At 40.8% G+C, this 18657-nt stretch overlaps 1 protein-coding gene across 1 annotated transcript in view; it reads left to right on the forward strand.

Annotated features, from left to right (window-relative positions):
* The window catches only part of LOC125638809 (cytosolic phospholipase A2 epsilon-like), a 42418-nt gene that overhangs the window by 7371 nt on the left and 16390 nt on the right, over positions 1–18657 (forward strand). Inside the window, exons 3-12 of the mRNA XM_048854964.2 lie at positions 597–733; positions 1605–1736; positions 4384–4424; positions 8092–8134; positions 8752–8815; positions 11110–11276; positions 11424–11498; positions 12216–12253; positions 16305–16452; positions 17999–18135. Of these exons, the coding sequence (XP_048710921.1) occupies positions 597–733; positions 1605–1736; positions 4384–4424; positions 8092–8134; positions 8752–8815; positions 11110–11276; positions 11424–11498; positions 12216–12253; positions 16305–16452; positions 17999–18135 (982 nt within the window). The remainder of the gene's footprint in view (positions 1–596; positions 734–1604; positions 1737–4383; positions 4425–8091; positions 8135–8751; positions 8816–11109; positions 11277–11423; positions 11499–12215; positions 12254–16304; positions 16453–17998; positions 18136–18657) is intronic.

The following is an 18657-nucleotide window of genomic DNA, read 5'->3' on the forward strand; positions in this document are numbered from 1 at the left end:
CCTCAAAATTCTGTGCAGGCCGAGTAGTCCCTCCCTCAATTCTCCCTCTCATGCCAGCAACTTCAGTAACCAAAATTTCCTGGCTCTTACCTCAGAGCCTCAGCAATGAAGGACTCCACACACTCCCTTCTGTCCATTTGATTTTTGGAGCAATACCTCTCTGTAGTGCATATCTCGAGTAGCAGTCCATTGGGAGATGGCTCCTGGTCTCTCAGCTTTCTGGAAGGTGTTGCAGTCCACCCTCTATTTCTTGCTGTCCTCTTTTATAAGGGTCAGCTAATTAAGTTCCAGATCTTTTTCAGGTGCAGTAGGTGGGCCTAATCAGCCAGCCAGCTGCAGGCCGCTGACCCCAGAGGAATGGTATCCCTTATGCCTTCACAAGGATGTTTCTCTTTTTTGGGGATATACTGCTTTATTGTACTATCTGTTCCTCTTTCTGGGCTGCATGTCTCAGAAAGACTTGGGAAGAAATCAACTACTATACTCTCTCTCTTTACACGTCGTCAAAGTTTTAAATGAGTCTGATGCACTAATTCCTTCAGTGATACTGCACATGGGGTAGACTCTTCACTTATAATTTACCTCCTTTTATACAGTAAGCCAGTCTGATTGCTATGTGGAACTGTGGCTGCCGACTGCCTCAACTCAAAGGGTCCGGACCAAAACAATCAAAAACTGTAAAAATCCAATCTGGAATGAAACCTTCTCCTACAGGATTGACAGTCGTGTTAAGGTATGATCCACAAGAGTTCCCCATTCCTGTCAGGGATCTGAACATCTCCAAATAGGTCCTGCAGATCTAAACTGAGCCAGAATTTCTTTAGACTTCACCCTACAATTAATACCCACTCATTTATTAGAACTCTTTGAAGGACCCTTAACGGGATGTGTGCATATCTCACCTGTCCTGTGCCCATTAATTCATCTCCCCAAGGACATATTCTAACATTCCCAACTCCTGGACAGTTTCAAGGTGCAGCCATTTTATTTTCCAGTCAACCTATCTGAAAAATGCTTCCTCCTCCTTCCCCCAGAAAATTACCTGCATCTGAGGTCTAGGACAGGCAAAATTCAATCCTGGGCCAGTGACTGCTTTCCTAGCCATAACATTGTTATGAATATGTAAAGTCCTATATCTTTGAATTCTGCAGGATTAAATGTGAACATCCTACACCATTGGAAGGGAAAGTTTCTAAGTCTCCTACTGGGGCCCATAACTAACTTCTAGTCCTACAAGGTACCAAGATAATAGACTTAAAAACAGAGACATTTTAAAGCATGGAAATACTATTTTAGGTCATTTTTCAATGTTTTATTCTCACTCAGAACCCTATAGTTACATAGGCCCAGAATCAGACTCTAGAGAAATATACATATGGCCTGAGGGTACAATCCCTCCCCCCTTATTACTCAGTTTATTTCTTTAAAGCAGAATAAGCGTAACATGTCATCACCCATTCTGTCTTACTCTCTCATTTCTCCCAGTCCTTCTTTTACTACTTGCGCTATCTGCACAGACTAAACATGCATAGCCTCAAGGATTTCCTACTAACAGGGTTCTTTGAAATTATATAATTTATAAAATCCTTTACTTCTGTTCCCAGAACATTCTGGAGCTGAAAGTCTGTGATGAAGACAGATTCAGCAAAGATGATGAACTCTGCACAGTTCTTTTTGACATAGCTAAACTTCAAGTTGGCTATAAAGTTCGTGTGAAGTTTGTGTTGAATCCCCAGGTGAGCAATGAAATCATAGAGAGAACTGAAGGAAGAGACACTTGTGTGGTTTTCCTTCTAAATATTTTCTTGTACTGTGTTTTATTGGTCCTTCCTGTGGATTGGATTGCCCCCCTCCGTCTATCAATCTTTCTTAGATTGTTACAGGAAAAATCTGCTTGAAAATTTATTCCGTCATGATTATAATGAAGAGTTTGGCCAGAATTTCAACATTCTTGACCAGTGGAAGTTGAGGGTGGTTTGATACAGTTGGTCAGGTTTGTTTTTTTCTAGGAAAAAATCTCTCCACTGACTTGCAAAGGTTGAACTTTGCAGAGATTATGAGCACCTGAAAGCACTATTCAGAATTACTCTGTTGTAACTTGTTTGCCATAAATTAGTTTGCTCAGACTTTCCAGACAATTTGGATTAAACTGGTATAAAAACAGCTGATCATTTTTACGTGGGTAGTTCAATGTTCAAACATGAGCAGCCTAAGTAGAATAGCCAAATACCACCTCTGGATGTTCACATTGGCACCAAGGCACCTACATGTTGATTCAAGCAATCCAGGGCATGATTTCAGCATACAGATTAGGTGCTTTGTTTTGGAAATTGGGCCCAGTATTTCAAAGAATTTTCCTATTTGATAATTTACAAAGTATATATAGCTGGGGAAAGACTATTCTGAAGAGCTGTACAACGTACTGAACACAGGTGATGAAATAGTGCTGGGGAAGCTTCCCGGCACTAATGAGGGAGAGCAGATGCCAGAATTCTTAGAAGAAGAAAAAAAGATTTTGATAGAAAGCTGAAAACGAAAAGGTGCCAGGGAGTGACAATATAATTGTAGAGCTGCTGCAAGTAGGTGAGGAACACATAGTAAAGATGATGCACCAACTATTCAACAAGATTCACAGACAAGACTGTGCTGGGAAAAGCATTCACCAAGATTTGCAGAAGAGAATAAAGAGCTATGTGGAATTGATGCTTGCAGGTGAACAGGTTGTGGATTTAGACTGGGACAGAGTACAATAAATCATCTCTTTGTAATAAGACAGGTATTGAAGAAATAGAATATTCTATGGGAACCAAACCTGTTACAACAACTTTATAAACTTCAAACTTGCATTTGCCAAAAAGGGTTATGGCAAGTCTTGGGAATGTCTGGCATCTCTGAAAAGTTGATCAAGGTGATAGAAAATGTCTGCAGCAGGGGTAGTCAATTATTTTTTGGCAAGGTCCAAATTTCTTGGTCAAGGTATAGTCAAGATCCAGACTCCAGAGAAAATAATAATTAAAAAAGATAAGTAAATACAAAGATTTTGGGGGCCCATTCAAAAGTGTCTAGCAGTCCGGATTTGGCCTGTGGTCCTCCTATTGATTACCCTGGTCTACAGTATGTAGATGAGTGCAGTGAGAGTAGACAAGAAGCTGATAGAATGATTCAAGATGGCCATAGGAGTGAGACTTGTTATCACCAGATTTGTTCAACTTGATATGGAAGTAACAATGGCTGTACAACTGAGAGATGAAATGGGAGAAGTCATGTTATATCGGAGGACAGTGAATAATCTTAGAATCCCAGGTGATATTGACCTCATAGCATTGATCAAGGAGGATTTACAGAGAATAACTGACAAGGTAGATCAGGAAAGCAGAAAATTTGGACTGAAGAGCAGCACAGAGAAGATAAATGTTATGGCAACTGGAAGACAAGAGGAAAAGATCAAAGTCAAAGACAAAGAACTAGAACAATTGAAAAAAGGTGTGTACATTGGAAGACTAATATCAAAGGATGGGACTTGTGAAGATGACAGAAGAAGCAGCATCAGTCTAACTGCTCCTGCATTTGGAAAGTGCTAAGATCTGGAAAGCTAAACACATTTCCACAAAAACGAAAATCAGCATATATGAGAGAATTGTGCCATTACTGCTGCCTGGGTCAGAATGCTGGCGTATGAGGAAAGCCGATGAACGAAAGTCATTGACTGAAGATATGAACTGGCTGAAGCTGAATGGCATACCAAGAATTTCAAGACCACAGAAAATAAAAAGTGGAGTGATAAGAAAATGGCAAGGGCAAAAAATAATGCTACTACAGAAAATTCAAGAAAGATGACTGCGATGGCTTGAACACGTATCAAGAATGGACTTGGAAAGGATACCATACATGGTGATACATACCAAAGTGCAAGGAACTAGACTAGAAGATGTGTTGACTAGACATGGAACAAAAAGGTTTAAAGGTGAAGAAAGCCATGAAGTTGGTACAAGACAGAAAGTGGTGGAAAGTCTTCATTTGGCTTAATCATTGTGGTTTAGCTGATGGATGGGAATCAGAGAAGAAGAAGAATATAGTGGGGGTGGTGGGTGTTTGGCAGGAAATAGATCTGCCCAATGTCTTATGTCCAATTAACAATGATGGCATTTGTGGTAAGGTGCTAGATATGTTAGCTAGGAGAGTTAAGAATGTGTCTTCCTCATTCAGTGATGTTCCTTTCCACTGGAGCGCAAGGATCTTTTTCAAAGTAACCTTTGCTAATTTTTTTCTGCCGATACAGTCTCTTTGTACACCTGTGGATCCAGGCTCATACAATCCACAAAGTTACCCTTATGGGGAAGGGTTATTGCATATTGACTTCATTCACTTCTTTTTGATTTTCAGGAACAGGAGGAGCTGGAGGTGGAGTTCATATTGCAGAACATGTGAGTAAAACCTTGAATGTTATAGACTCTCTAACTGGTAGAAAAAAAAAACAATTTGGAAAGTAATAACTTGGCAATGGAGAATGTGCTCCATGTGTCTGCTGCCTCCTAAGGAATACTCAGACCCAACAGAATTTTGTCTTTCCAAATTCTAATGGATTCTTGAGTGGAACGATGTACACAACTTATTTTCATACTGGAGTATGGTAGCTTGTCATGTAATGTAAGTATCATCAAGATTAAGTTTTTGTCCCAGATATTTTTAGTAAAAGTCAGGGACAGGTCACGGGCAATAAATAAAAATTCACGGAAGCCCATGACCTGTCCCTGACTTTCACTAAAAGTATCCCTGACAAAAGGGGTAGGCGGGTTCAGCACCCACTGCTGCTCTAGGGCTCCCCGTTGCTCCACTGCTGCGGTGCTAGGGAGCTGTGGAGTCCCCCAGCTGCTGGCCCTGGCTGCCGCTGCTGGACAGTTGCGGGGTGTGCTGGCTGGCCGCCGGAGCTCAGCAGCTGTGGGGAGTCCCCCCGCCGTCTGTCGCAGGGTCCATGTCTGGGCAGCTGCGGGGTCCCCCCACCAGGGTGGGAGCTGGGAGCTATGGGGGCAGAACTGGCTGGGAGCTCCAGCCCCTGGGCAGAAAACGTCACGGAGGTCAATGGAAGTCATGGATTCCGTGACCTCCGGGACATAATCGTAGCCTTAATCATCGTTCATGTAAAGAAATTTTGCCTGATGTGGTTATTGACTGTTGTCTCCCCAGCTTAAATCAAGGTCTTGTTGATTCCTATTAAGAAAAGCTTACTTGTATGGGTCTGTTACTTTCTTACCAAGATCTTCTAATAATAACTTTATTTAGAAAGTGTAATCACAGGCCCAGAAAGGTGGTTGCAGCACATTACAGTGATCCTTTAACATTTTCCTTTGTTGATTTCACGAGTCTGGCCTGCTGTGTGACATCAGTGGGAAAGATATGCCTTTTGACTTCTAAAAAAATGTTTATTTGACTTTTCCATACTATTTCATCACCAGACAGCAACATGAAAATCATTTTATGCACTCATTCCAATTAACTTTGATTTAAAGGGAAGAAAAGATTTTGGTTGTTTGGTTTCTGTTACTATGATGAAAACCCTCGCTAGCCTTCTGCCTCCACTCCTTACACCACTACCTGCAGAGCCCCACTTTTTAGTATCAATACCAATAGTACGGTCCAAGAACCAGATACTTTGGTTCTGACCAGCCCAAGTAGCTGTGCATGTGCTTACCTGCAGACTGCCTTTGCACCAACAGCTGAGCCAAGCTATGGCAGATACATTGCCCAACTGCCTGTGGGCCCATAGCCCAGGCCTGTGTGTGGGTGACAACTGCTTGCCCCTGGGTAGCAGTGACTGAGGAGGTAAGTCATTTTTATTTAGGTGGTTCTTTTGTGTTGATTTTTGTTGTGTATTAAACTTTGTGTTTAATCAATACTCATGTTTCCTTTCTCTTTCATGTTTCCACTGGTAGGATCCAGAAACAGGGCAACCCTGTGCGAGGTGCTGAAGGGATAGGATCCAGGCTGGCTGGGTGGCTTCGCTTGGCCAATATTCCCTTTCTCCGTGATCTAATATAGCCTAGGCCCTGATACCAGGGGGCAGGCAAGGACTTGTGGCAGATCCTGGCAAACCAAAAGGTACTGTCAGTGTATAAAGAGGTTGTAGGGACCTCGAGGGCCCAATGGGTTGTTGCCTCTGACATTTTTCTTCCTTCTGTCTGTCTTTCAGATATCCCAACTTGAGGAGGTGCTTCTGCTGCAGTTCCTAGAAGACTGAAGGCCCTTCAGCCCCCCTCCAAAGGCTTTCATGTCACACACACCACCTCCCTTGTTTGGAAATGTGAAGGAAAATATTTTTTAAAAAACATGTAAAATAGAAGAAATAAATGTAAATAGATGTACAAAAAGTTGTGTAAAATGTGAATGTTAAAAGATAATTATCGCAAAAGGTGAAAGCATGTTTTTTGCAGTTTTTAGTAAATAAACAGTCCTTAGTTGCTTTAACTCTGGTATATTATTTCTAGACGTTTCCCCTATGGTGCTAAGAGCAGCTGATTACATTAGTTAGCTGTTTTGGGTCCTGCAGAAGGAAATCAGAGCATCAGGCACAGGGGATGGTGGCTTCTGAAGCTTTATGTATATTGTTTCTTTAAATCTGAAGCAGGAAGTCAGGCATGATGTGGGACTGAGGAAGGTTCTGGGTAGAAGCTTGAAAGTGAAGGAGAGGGACAGACAAAGTAGCTTTGGGACTCATAATTGTTTCTTTATTCCAATAAAGTGTTAGAAAGGATGCTTTACCATGTTCACGGGACAGTGGAATTTTCAGGAGATGAGGCAGGTGACATGAAAACCCAGACTTGTAGCCTGATCCTGAGCTCACCCAGGTTTTATACCATTGTAACTTCATGGTCTTCAGTACATGTACTCCAGATTTATAGTAGCATATCTGAGAACAGAATCGGGTCCAGAGTGGGCTCATGAATCAAGAGGCCACTGAGCTGTGTGTGGCAGCTATTGAAAAATGGGAAGGCCAGGTCTTCCTATGAAAGAGTTCAAAAAGTACATATTTATCTAGCTAGGAATCCATCTTATCTTGTATTTATTAAACACAACATAATTCCTCACCCCTGCCAGAAACAAGGACTGTAATGACAGTATCTGTCTAACTACAACTTTAACTACTAACACAGGAACCAAATATCAGGAGCTTTGGTGTCCATTTCCTGGAATAGTCTTTGTGTAACTGCGAATGTGTAGGGCGCAGGTTGTGGCATTTCCACACACCCTCCAGAATAACATACCATCCATCTCTGATTTTATCTGCTCATGTTCCCTATATATCTCCATTTAACAGTTAGCCTGATAAAGGAAAGAATATTGGGTAACATATTTAAAACTTAACGGCCAGATTCTCATTTAAATCAATAGAGCAACAATGTACATGAACTTGAGGATCTGACTCTAAATTATTATGACTATGTTCTACATGTCACTAATAACATGAGTTACATGGCTGAAATGTGAGTTTGCAACTGTAATTTCAAAGAATGATGCATTATATGATATCTTGAATAGATCAGGAATTGCCTTATTTATCAGAGAGGGGGAAATTTTTACTTTCTCTCTCTCTCTGGCATTATTTTGAGTTTCATTTCCATTTTGCTGTTCACCTTTAAAACGAGTATAGAAAATTCTCCCCCCATTGTGCTAGTATGGAATCTTGGATTAATGCATCAGGTTTTCATCTATGGAGGCCTGGGTTTGAACCATTCAGACCGATTTAATGATCTCAAACTCTTCAGAGGTTTAGTATGGAGTATGTAAGAAACCGCTGCATGCTCTGACACAGCGCACAGCGTCTGCTTGGCACAGTTCCAGGGCTGGAATATCAGGGGCTTTAAAGGTCAACTTCTCTTTTCCACTGTTAAAGAAGTGTGTGGAAACTTGCATAATACCCATATGGTAGAACTGGCTTCTAGTGCTCTTCCCTCTTCTGGGACATCTATAAGTTAAAATAAATAAATAAATGTAAATGAGCAATATAAATGTTGAGGGGGAAAGTCTGTGTCTGATACACTTAGTCATTTAAATAATACTAATCATGACATTTGTATTTTTAATTTTGTTTTGTAGTCTGGACTGTCCTGAAAACATCATTACTAATGGAGTACTAGTGGTAATCCTTTTATTTCCTGTGATCTTTCCTGTCCCACACAACTGCTAGCACTGGGAAAATGTGTTGTCCGGTGCTCGAAGCACACGCTCCTATGGAGAGACAGCCTGGAACTGGGATAGCTGGGATCTCTCTGCTATTCTAGCAGAGTCACCTTCTGCCAAAGACTGAAAGTGGTGCAGCTGTGAGCACCCAGTATTCCCACCTCCTAATGCAGGCGTGAGAATTTCGCTAGTCACTACTCCTATGCTGTTCCCTAAAGTAGTTAATGCTTAATTATTAAAAGTGATAAAACACACACAAACAGCTTCTCTCAAGCTATTCTCTCTAAAAACACAAACCCCTATCTGAATAGCTTTCCATTCCATTATTCCCCCTCCCTTGAGGAGTTACATTACTTTTCTGTTCATACTTGTAAGATGCTCCTATTTTCTCCTCCTTTATACTCCCCAACATGGAAACAATATGTCACTGTCACCGTCCCTGCATCTAAGGACTAGATATGATTCCCTTTGTTGTCACTGCTTAATCACCCAGAGGAGTTAATGGAGAACACGGTGACTCACTTAGAACCCCATCTGTGTCACTCTTTGTCATTTATTTGGTCATCTCTGTTACAGTCACGTGAAGTTTCCTGTTTGGAAGTTAATGGGCAGGCAAAGAAGCTAAAGCAACAATCCACAAGTGAGGTTATTTCTTCATTAACTAGCTATTTGTATGTTATGATTCTGTAGTTATAATCAAAGTTAGAAAATGAATAATCCATTATTAAGGGCTGTTATAAAGAGGACTGTGTTCATTTGTTCTCCCTGTTCACTGACAGTAGGACAAGAAATAATGGGCTTAATCTGCACCTTGGGAGATTTAGATTACATATTAGGAGCCACTTGCCAGCTATAAGGGTAGTTAAACACTGGACTAGGCTTCCAAGGGAGGTTGTGGAATCCCCATCATTGGAGGTTATTAAGAACAGATTGGACAAACACCTGTCAGGGATGGTCCTGCCTCAATGCAGGGCGCTGGACTTAATGACCGCTTGAGGTCCCTTCCAATCCTACATTTACATTTCTATGATTATGTAGGTGATACTGACTGTCATATGATACTTTAAAGGCCCCAAAACCCCTCTCACTAAAATAGCATTACATTTGAGACTCAAACAACAGTCAGAAAATTTAAAATTTTGGCTCTCACAACCACCTTTTCTTTATTCAAAGAATACTGTTTATGCTGAAATTTTAACAAAACATTGTGGAAAAATTTCTGTTGTTTTTAGGTTTTGTGAACCTTTTATGTATGAAATGTAAATTTGGGGCTAGACTTGACCTGACATTGACCTTTTAAATATTATTTCATAACTAAATTTCTGCAAATAAGGCCTAATCTGTAGACTTCATTTAGGCCTGTGCACATACCAATTCAAAGGTTTTTAAAGGTTTTTTTTTAGTTGTTTGAGCAAAAATAAAGTGTCTCAAGGATTTAAATATGAGATTACACGTGGATGTGGGGATCCACACAAACAGATCTTATTGCAGGAATGGGGCCCATGTTTATAAAATCAGTCTTGTTTAATGTAGCAGGGATCTCTGATACTCCTTGCGTACACATTTCAATAGGTGGGTTCTTTCCCAAGATTTACACATTGAACAATTTTTGAAAAATCATTACCTGTTGTTAGACAGTTCATGAATAGGAGCAGGGGGGTGGGGGAGGAAAGCCAAATGCTTTGATTAGCTATTTCTGAGCCCTGGAATCGGAAATTTGTGTCTGAAAGGTAATTTCTGGGGAAAACTACAAGTGACAAGAAATATAGAGGCTTAGGTCTTGATCCTATAGGAGAACAGTGACAGCATCTCTGTGGGGATGCAAGCGTCTGTGCAAGGTTTTGCTCTTGCTCAAAATTCCATAGGCTGTGAAGCGGGGGAGGCCATGGCTCAAGCATTTTTAAGCAGTGGTCCTGTACTAAATCAGAAGGGCTGCTGTGAAGCAATCAGGATCACTGCTGTGGCTGCAACGCCACTGAAATTTGACCCGGCCACCCCTCTATAGACATAGAGGGGTTGCCAGGACAAATTTCAGTGAGTGATGTTGTGACCTGTCACATGGGTTCGTAATGCTGCTTAAATTTCACCTGCCTGCTCCTCGATGCAGATTGAGGAGCAGACAGGCCAAAGGGTGTTGCGATCTGGTGTGTGGGAAGTCTGTTTCTGTACTGCGAAGTGCAGGGGAGTCCGCAGAGAAGTTGACTTCTGGCAGCACTGGCTCATGAGCTGTGTGGATAAGAAACAGGGTACTTTCTGGCTGAGGAGACCTAGGGTCTCTGTGAGAGTGGGAACCAGAATGGGATCCCTGCCAGGGGAGGAAGGAGTGGAATTTGCCCCCACCTCATCTCCAAGAAGTATCTGAATTGGCACCACTGAATGGAAGGATCATTTCAGCTATAACACCACCATTGCTGCTGCTTCTTCCTGTATGTGTAACATGCTTCAGGTGGCACGTGACCAGGATTCATCACTGAATTTGGTCCGCTGGATGGATCATTAGCTTCCCTGGGCTGGGCCAGGTATTGACAGGGAGTGCGACATGAATGCTGATCCCAGTCCCCCACCATTGCTACTGAGCTGTTATCACAGAAAGACACTGATAAATCACTCTATTTGATTTGCAATTAGGACCTTTGGCTTTTATAAGGAGTATGACATTCCTTCTAATCTAAATTCTAATCTAAATCTTGGTTAGAGTCCTCCAATTAAAGCACTTACTCAGTGACTCACTGAATTATTTGAATCCTCATTTACCTGAATATTTGTTATGGGATTTTAGAATCTTTTGGGGGCAGTCTCTAGATTTACTAAGCAACCACTATTATGAGGACGATGCAAAGAACTTCTCAGTGAATGCAGTGTATAAGTCATGCAAAGTTTGTTTCTGGGCACCTACAGTTAAGGTTCTCCTTGTTCACTGTCTTTTGTCTTCAGAGGAAGAGCTCACACTTACAGTCAAAGGATCCTATGAAGAAACCCAGAAGATTTCATTGGACGCTGACTCCAGTCTCAGGAATAGAGATTCTGTGTTGTTCCACTATGTCAAGAATAAACAAACACAACTGGATGTTACACTGCCAAAGAAGATGCATTACTGTGTTGTATGTTATCATTAGCCTTAACGAAAATATCATTTGGAGTAGAATGTAAACAACAACATCAATCTAATTCATGTGTTTTGGGGAGGGTTAGCCCTTTTCTCTTTGTGATAAATCACCGCCATCTCCACTTTTCTTTTAATTGAGCAGACCTCAGATAAAGAAGAATCCCTGCCTCTGCCTCTAAATTCACTCCCTTTGCAAAAGAAAATAACAATAGCAAGGGTGAGTGCTGCAAACCTCTTGGAATAAATATTTTAACTATGTTTAAGTTTTTACTAATACGGGAAAGTTATTAACATGATAATTGTAGTGCAAAGTGTAGCTGATTATGTAGGTTTATAAAAATTGCTCAAAAAATCATCATACTACTTATTAAAGTACCAAATAGCAACAATCAATTTTTTTGTCCTAATAACCATTTGAAACCTGAAACCTTAAGATTCTATACTTAAATGATCTATAAGACTACAAATCCCTCTGTCACACATGTATCAGAATTCATTTATAAAAAATGGGGGTAATGGCTTTTCATTATTGTAGGTGATAAAATGAAATTTCAGTATACATTCTTTAATTACAGTTCCTTCGGTGTTGATTTTCTTCATTATATTGAAGACAATCATAATTTATTGATAGAATATAAAGGGAGAAGTAATACCTAACACATGCTATTTTATTAAACTAACAATTAATATTGCATTCTATTACTAACATCCTGCCACAATAAACCTCCAAATAGAATGAGACTATTCCACTTATTACCGTATCCATTGTACATTTGCATTTTTCCATTATCTGCAAATACATTTGCAGTTATTTGAGCATATGCTATAATTAGACATTTCAGATATTGCTAATTGGAGAGTAGGCAAAACTCACTCTAAGAGAAAGGAAGGTTTAAAAATATGATGATAATTTATCTACTTTCTTAATTTTCAGGACAAAACATTTGACTTGCATGTGAAGGCAAAAGACTGGTAAGATATCTTATCTTGGTTCTTAGGCACTATCTACACTGGCAAGTGAAAGACGAAACTTCTGTCCTTCAGAGGTGTTAAAAAACATACACCTCTGAAAGATAAAAGTTTTGTGGATGACAAGCGCTGGTGTGAACAGTGCTTTGTCTCCGGCCAACAACACTAATGCCGCTCATTGGGAATGGAAGTTTTTGTCGGCAGTGTCGCTAAAAGCTGCATAGTATAGACGTAACCTTAGAGTGCTAATGACTGTCAGCTTAACTCTCTGCCCTCTTCTTCTGTGTGTGTGTTTTATTTTGTTTTTTGTTTTGGGAAAAATATACTTACAGTATGTCAAGAGCTTCTGCAAACATTTAAAGTATGATTCGGTGTTGAAAGTGACTGTGTACAATTGGCACATTTTTGTCAGGTCTGTTCCCTGTTTGTTGTCAGTCAGATCTGCTGACCTTTGAGACTAAAGTAATGTGTACTCCTCTTTGGTTTTGCTAACTTGACAGAATCAATTATGTATTGTATTGTATTATCGCAGTGTGTAGGAGCCTTAGTCATGGTCAAGTACCCCACTGAGCTAGGTGCTGTACAAACTTAGGACAAAGACAATCCCTGCCCCAAGGAGTTTACAATCTCAGTCTAAGACCAGAGATGACAGATGGATACAGACAGATGGGAGAGCATAAGGAAACAATGAGAAATATTGTCTGAATAGACAAGACCGAGACAGAGTGCGTGAAGGGGTATCACACACAAGCGGAGTGAACAATGTGGTGGCAGCAAACATCATGTCAGTTCCATGATTTTTTTAATGGGTTTTCTTAGGAGGGGATCAGCTCAATGGAAATAAAAAGGAATGGGAAGGGCATGAGGAGGGGAGACAGACTAGGAGAGGGTCAGGTGGGAGTGACACTCATGTGAAGAGTTCGCAAGGAGGGAGGTGGAGCAAGAGCAAACAGCCAGTGAAAGTTTTGACTGGAATGTGTAGTGTTTCAAAGCTGACAGCTTCTGTGCCTACCAGCTGGAGTCTCTGGCTGCCAGCTCTCTGCAGTTGTCCCCCGAGGTTGCCTGGTTGGGGTTGGAAAGGGAGGCACTGCCTGTGTCCTATCACTCCCAGAGTATGTGTGATCTTTCCTACACCATTTTTGGTCCAGGGGGACACTGGGGGGGAGGGGCACCACTTTACCCCCAGAATAGTCAAGAGAGAGCGAGACAGGTTCCACTGCTTCTCATGCATCATCAAAGGAAATGTTAACTGAGAGTCAACCAGTTGTGTCTGCACAGGCATCACTGAAAGCATAATGTGAAGATAATGAGGTTGCACTGATGTAACTGAGGCACAATTTGGCTGACAGAACCTTTATTACTGGGTCTGATGCACAAGAAAAAAAGAACACAGTTTGACTTTCGGGGGGCATTTGTAGGGCCAGAAGCCAGGGAAAAAACTTTTTACTTGTAAACTTAGCACATTTGATATGGAATCACTGAAACAGTAAACATGGAATCCCATGCTGCCATAGCTGCAGTTGCTTTTCGGAGAATAACTGCATTTTAAAAACCAACCAAACATAAAAGAGCACACGTTGTTTGTATTATAACACACAATTGGCCAGATTCTGGAGTCCAGGTGAAGGTCTTCCAGCACAAGGTGTGGGCAGGGTGGAAAGGTGACTAAGTCACCTATGTGGTCTCCCAATGCTGGTGCTGCTCTAAGCTAGGTCAGACCCAGGTGTCAATGGCCTGAAGGAGCTGTTGTGGCTGCTGGGAATCACTGGGATGCAAGGATTCTTGGTGATCCCCCATTTCCCCTTTCCATGCCCTCTGCTCTAGACAAGGGGAGAGAGTGGCTTAGGCACTGCCAGGATGGCTCTACGCCACTGGAGAAGCCTCCTATCTTGGAGAAATCTTTCTCTGGCTGGCTAAGCAAAGATTCCCTCTGCATGAGCAAGTCTGGGCCAGTATGGTCATTATTTTCATGGGGCTCATAAAACAGAGGTTAGCCAGCAATCTGAAATTTAAACACACGCTGACTGATGCTTCCCTTCTCCTCAGATGAACTGATAATCTTGCTAGGTAAAACTAATATTATATGTAATATTGGAATTAGAGCTGGTTGGGAATTTTTGACGAAACATTGTTTCACTGGAAAATGTCAATTAATTGAAATGGACCCTTTCTCATGAAAAGTTTCTGTTTCAGCAAACTTCTTGACTTGAAATTTTTTTTAAAAAAGGTTTGAAATTATTGAAATGTTTCATTTCAACATTTTCTTAATGAAAAATTCGTTTTCCAGGCTGAAATGTCTTTTTGTTTAAAAATTCAAGCTAATTATAGTACTGTTAAAAATGTTTTTGAAAAGGTCAAAAATCTAAACAAAATGTTTCAGAATTATCAAAACAAAGTGCCTCAACTGAAATTTTTTCAGATTTTGTTTTTTGAAAATTTTTGAGATTCTGACTCTTCATCCTGATTCAAGATGGGAAAAATTTTCAAAATCTTGAATTTTTTTGCAGGATGGAAAAGAGTTTCCTATCTGGCTATAACTGAAATATCTCATAGACTATTATTCAGTCAGACTTGATCAGAGGAGACATGGTAGAGCATATGTCACTGCAGTCTTAAAAATGTTTTTCAGGTCTTGACAGTACTGTAGTTCACAAAGAAAAAGGACCACATGAATTATACTCTTCCGCTTTCTAGAAATGAGGAAGAGCTGTGTGCTTAATCTCAACCCAGAAGTGAACTTTATTAGAAAGTCAGAAGAAAATAGATACAGCTGTTTGGGACTTTTTTGGGGGTCTGAGGGTTTTTTCCCGACCATTCTGAAAACATTCAGACACATTTTTACATTCAGAAAATCATTTAAATGACTTTGTTTTTAAAGATTAAACTTGGTAAGTGAATGATGTGTGCTTTGCAAAAGTGGCTGGGAATGGAAAATTATAGTAGTCACTCCATGAAACATCCATGCTCATGAACTATCATTTCAGCTAATATCCTGTGTAGTTTGCACCCACCAGAGGGCAATGTGACCAAAGCCTTTTGGGAAATTCTGACATTCTATCCTGAAGCAATTTTTGAAGACAAACACACAGATATGAATCACCATCTGTGTTTTTGTCTTTTAAGTCCCAATTCTGCAAACACTTAAGCACATGCTTAATTTTACTCATGTGAGGAAATTCATTGGAATTGTCCATGTGCTTAAGTGTTTGCAAGGACAGACACTTATATTAGCCCGAATGGCCATGGAGGTCTACTTGGGAGGGGAGGTCTTGCAGGATCTGTGCCTTAGATTGCAAGCTCTCCATGCATATATTGAGGCAACACCTACCACATTTTGGGTGATAATGTAATATAAACAAATTACAATAGAACATTGACCTTGCATAGCATACTCGTTCATTACCAATGTAAGAAGTGCACACAGAGTGGGGTTATCCAGCTGTTTTCTACTAGAAGTAGATTATACACAGTACTACACCTGTACAACTGCACACAAGTCAGTGGGGTTTCATGAGTTAACTGAGGGCAGAATTTGACCATGTGGTGCAGTGGTAGCTGTATCAGTTAAGGTTGTGTTGCAGAATTCAGTTTAACAGGAACACTAAACCTTTATTTTGTAAACAACCTCATTGCCAGGGCAAAAAACACAAGATGAAACTGCAAACTCGGAGTGCTATTTGAATTTTTCAGGGTGGTTTGATGAGAAATAGATTGACACAGAAAAAATACTAAGAGTTTAAAAATGACCCTGCAAATGAAAAATACCCAAATTGTCTCAATTTTCTTTGTGACTTTTGCAAGAAACCTGAAACATGCTGGGACCTATCCTTTGTCCACATTGTTGCTCCTCATATGCCGGTAATAGAAATATCACCCTCTTTCTTACATTGCTCAGTCTTTATACAGGTATGGAAATAGCCTGTCGTGTAAGTCTGATGATGGAGTTTATTGATTGTCTGCTCTATATAGGTCCTAAGTGATGATATATGTGCATACACTTTTTGGCGTTGCTGAGTTGATGGATGGGAATCAAAGACGACGACGTTTGCTGTAGTTTGTGTTTCAGGCCAAAAGACATGGACGTGCGCTTTGGGTTTGACTTGTGCACAGAGGAGCAGGTTTTCCTGTGTAAAAGGAAGAAGTATGTTGCTGCTACTGTGAAGAAGGTGCTCCAGCTAGAGGAGGACCTGCAGGACCATGAAGTATGTGTGGAATTGAATTGTGGGTGTCCCCCTCTTTCCAATGGTAGTGCTGCGCTCAGCTGGTTCTTCCGAGTAGTCAGGAAGCCTTAGAAGCAAGCAATGGATTATTTGCTTTCAAGGAGTGCAGTGAGTGGCTCCAGGATTAATCAGTTATATTAGGCTGCATTTATTGGTAGCTTTGAACAGAGACGATACTCCCTGGATAGGTGCTGACCACTAGCAGGAGAAATGAGTCTAGGAGTTGTACAGCTTGCCAGTACCTTCTCCCTCCCACACATCCCCAGGCAAAAGTTTGAGGATGTCCAGGGTACTGGGTCTCAGCCACCCACCTACACCCCCAGCACCATGCAGGGCAGGTGTCCTCTCCCTCCTGTTACCTGCCAAGGGCAGGTCCAGATCTCTGGAAGGAGAGACTGGGAGCATAGGAACTGTCGTAGCAGTATGGTGAGTGAGGTGGGGCAGAGCAGGCCAGGTGACGTAAGCCTTTACAGCCCTAGTAGTCTCTCTACAGTTCCCTGATGTCATGAGTTACAGGTTCCTTTTGTACACTGCTCATTTGTATCAAGGAAATGCTTGTCAGGCAGGAGGTTTGCAGTAAATGCTAGAGGAGTGTCTGTGGTTGCTGAGTGGAGGTAGTTTGTATGATGGAGGCAGGGTGGGAATATGTCTGTTGTAAGGGGGATATTTGGCTGACTTCATTTTTTAGTTCAAAATGACTTTTCATTTTGAACTTTTAGGCAAGTTACACTAAAAAAAATTAACACTTTTTTTGCAAAGGTCAAAATCAAAACAAAACCGACGTTGAAACAAAATGTTTCTATTGACGTAATCTGATTTTTGGGTGGGAGGGTGGGGTACTGATTTGCAAAAAATTTTGCCCTCTCAAAAATTATTGGGGGACGGGAAAACTGTTTCCCAGCCAGCTCTACTCATTTACTCTTTTCCATGACAAAAGAACAGCAGAGCACATGATGAAATTAAAGGGTAACAAATTTAAATAGGCAGATGAACATACCTTTCTACGCAACATATAATTAGCCATGCAACTCACTGTCACAGGATGTTATGGAAGTAAATGGCTTAGTAAATTAAGGAGGACATCAAGTAATGATCAGGTTGGGGTCAGGAAGCACCTCCATGATATTGTACTGCACAATTCCAATTATTATAAGGTGTTGTGCATTTTTCTGAAGCACTGACCAGTGTCAGAGATAGAATCGTGGATTAACTAACTGTTCTGGTAGGGCAATGGCTATATTTTTATGCTGACTTCCAGGTGATGCTCGTTAGGAGAATTCTAATATAGTGAGTTGGTCAACAATTGTATAATAAAAACAAACAAACAAATCTGAAGCAACAGAATATGAGCCTTCAGTTAGGAGATAGGAATGGAAGTAGTTAACATGAATTATGTAATTGCTCACAAACTGACATTTTTTTATTGGTATTATCCATGCCTTTACCATTTCCATCCTTCATACAAATCATTTCTTATTTCTGACGTTCAGTTGTTTTTCACCTGTCTTCTCCTCTGTGTGTTGAGCAGGTGCCAGTGGTGGCAATCACGACAACAGGGGGTGGGACAAGATCATTAACAGCAATGTATGGCAGCCTGTTGGGTCTTCAGAAATTGAATATCTTGGACAGTATTTCTTACATCACTGGTTTATCGGGCACTACATGGTAAGCTGGACATGAGCAACAATTGTATTTGATCTTTCTGCATGCCACTATTTATTTATTTATTATTTATATAACACTGTTTGTTTGCGTGACACTTTATAGATAAAAAATAAACCCACATATTTCCCTATGTATACACCGAGAACAAAAATACTATAAGCTAAGTGGTGGGCAGTCACACTGACCAACTGCCTGTGCCACCTAGTGGATACTGTATATGTCTTAGATCTCAGAAGTAGAGTTCAAATAATTGTTAAGAATGTATATTTATTTAAACATCTATTACCTTTCTGTATTAGTCAATTATACTCTTGATCCATCATACTGAATCTTGTCTTTCAGCTAGGATTGGAGATAGGAAGATGAAGGGGAGGGATTTTACATCCTGGCCATACACACTGACCATTCCTTCCTACGGTGGAGTTGGAGGTGTAATTTCCAGTTTGGGTAGACATACCTGCGCTAGGTTTAGCATAGTAAAATTACCAGCGTAGCCATGGCTGCACAGACAGCAGGATGGGC

The sequence above is a fragment of the Caretta caretta genome, chromosome 6 (assembly GCF_965140235.1).
Source record: "Caretta caretta isolate rCarCar2 chromosome 6, rCarCar1.hap1, whole genome shotgun sequence".
In the NCBI taxonomy this organism is placed as follows: domain Eukaryota; kingdom Metazoa; phylum Chordata; order Testudines; family Cheloniidae; genus Caretta; species Caretta caretta.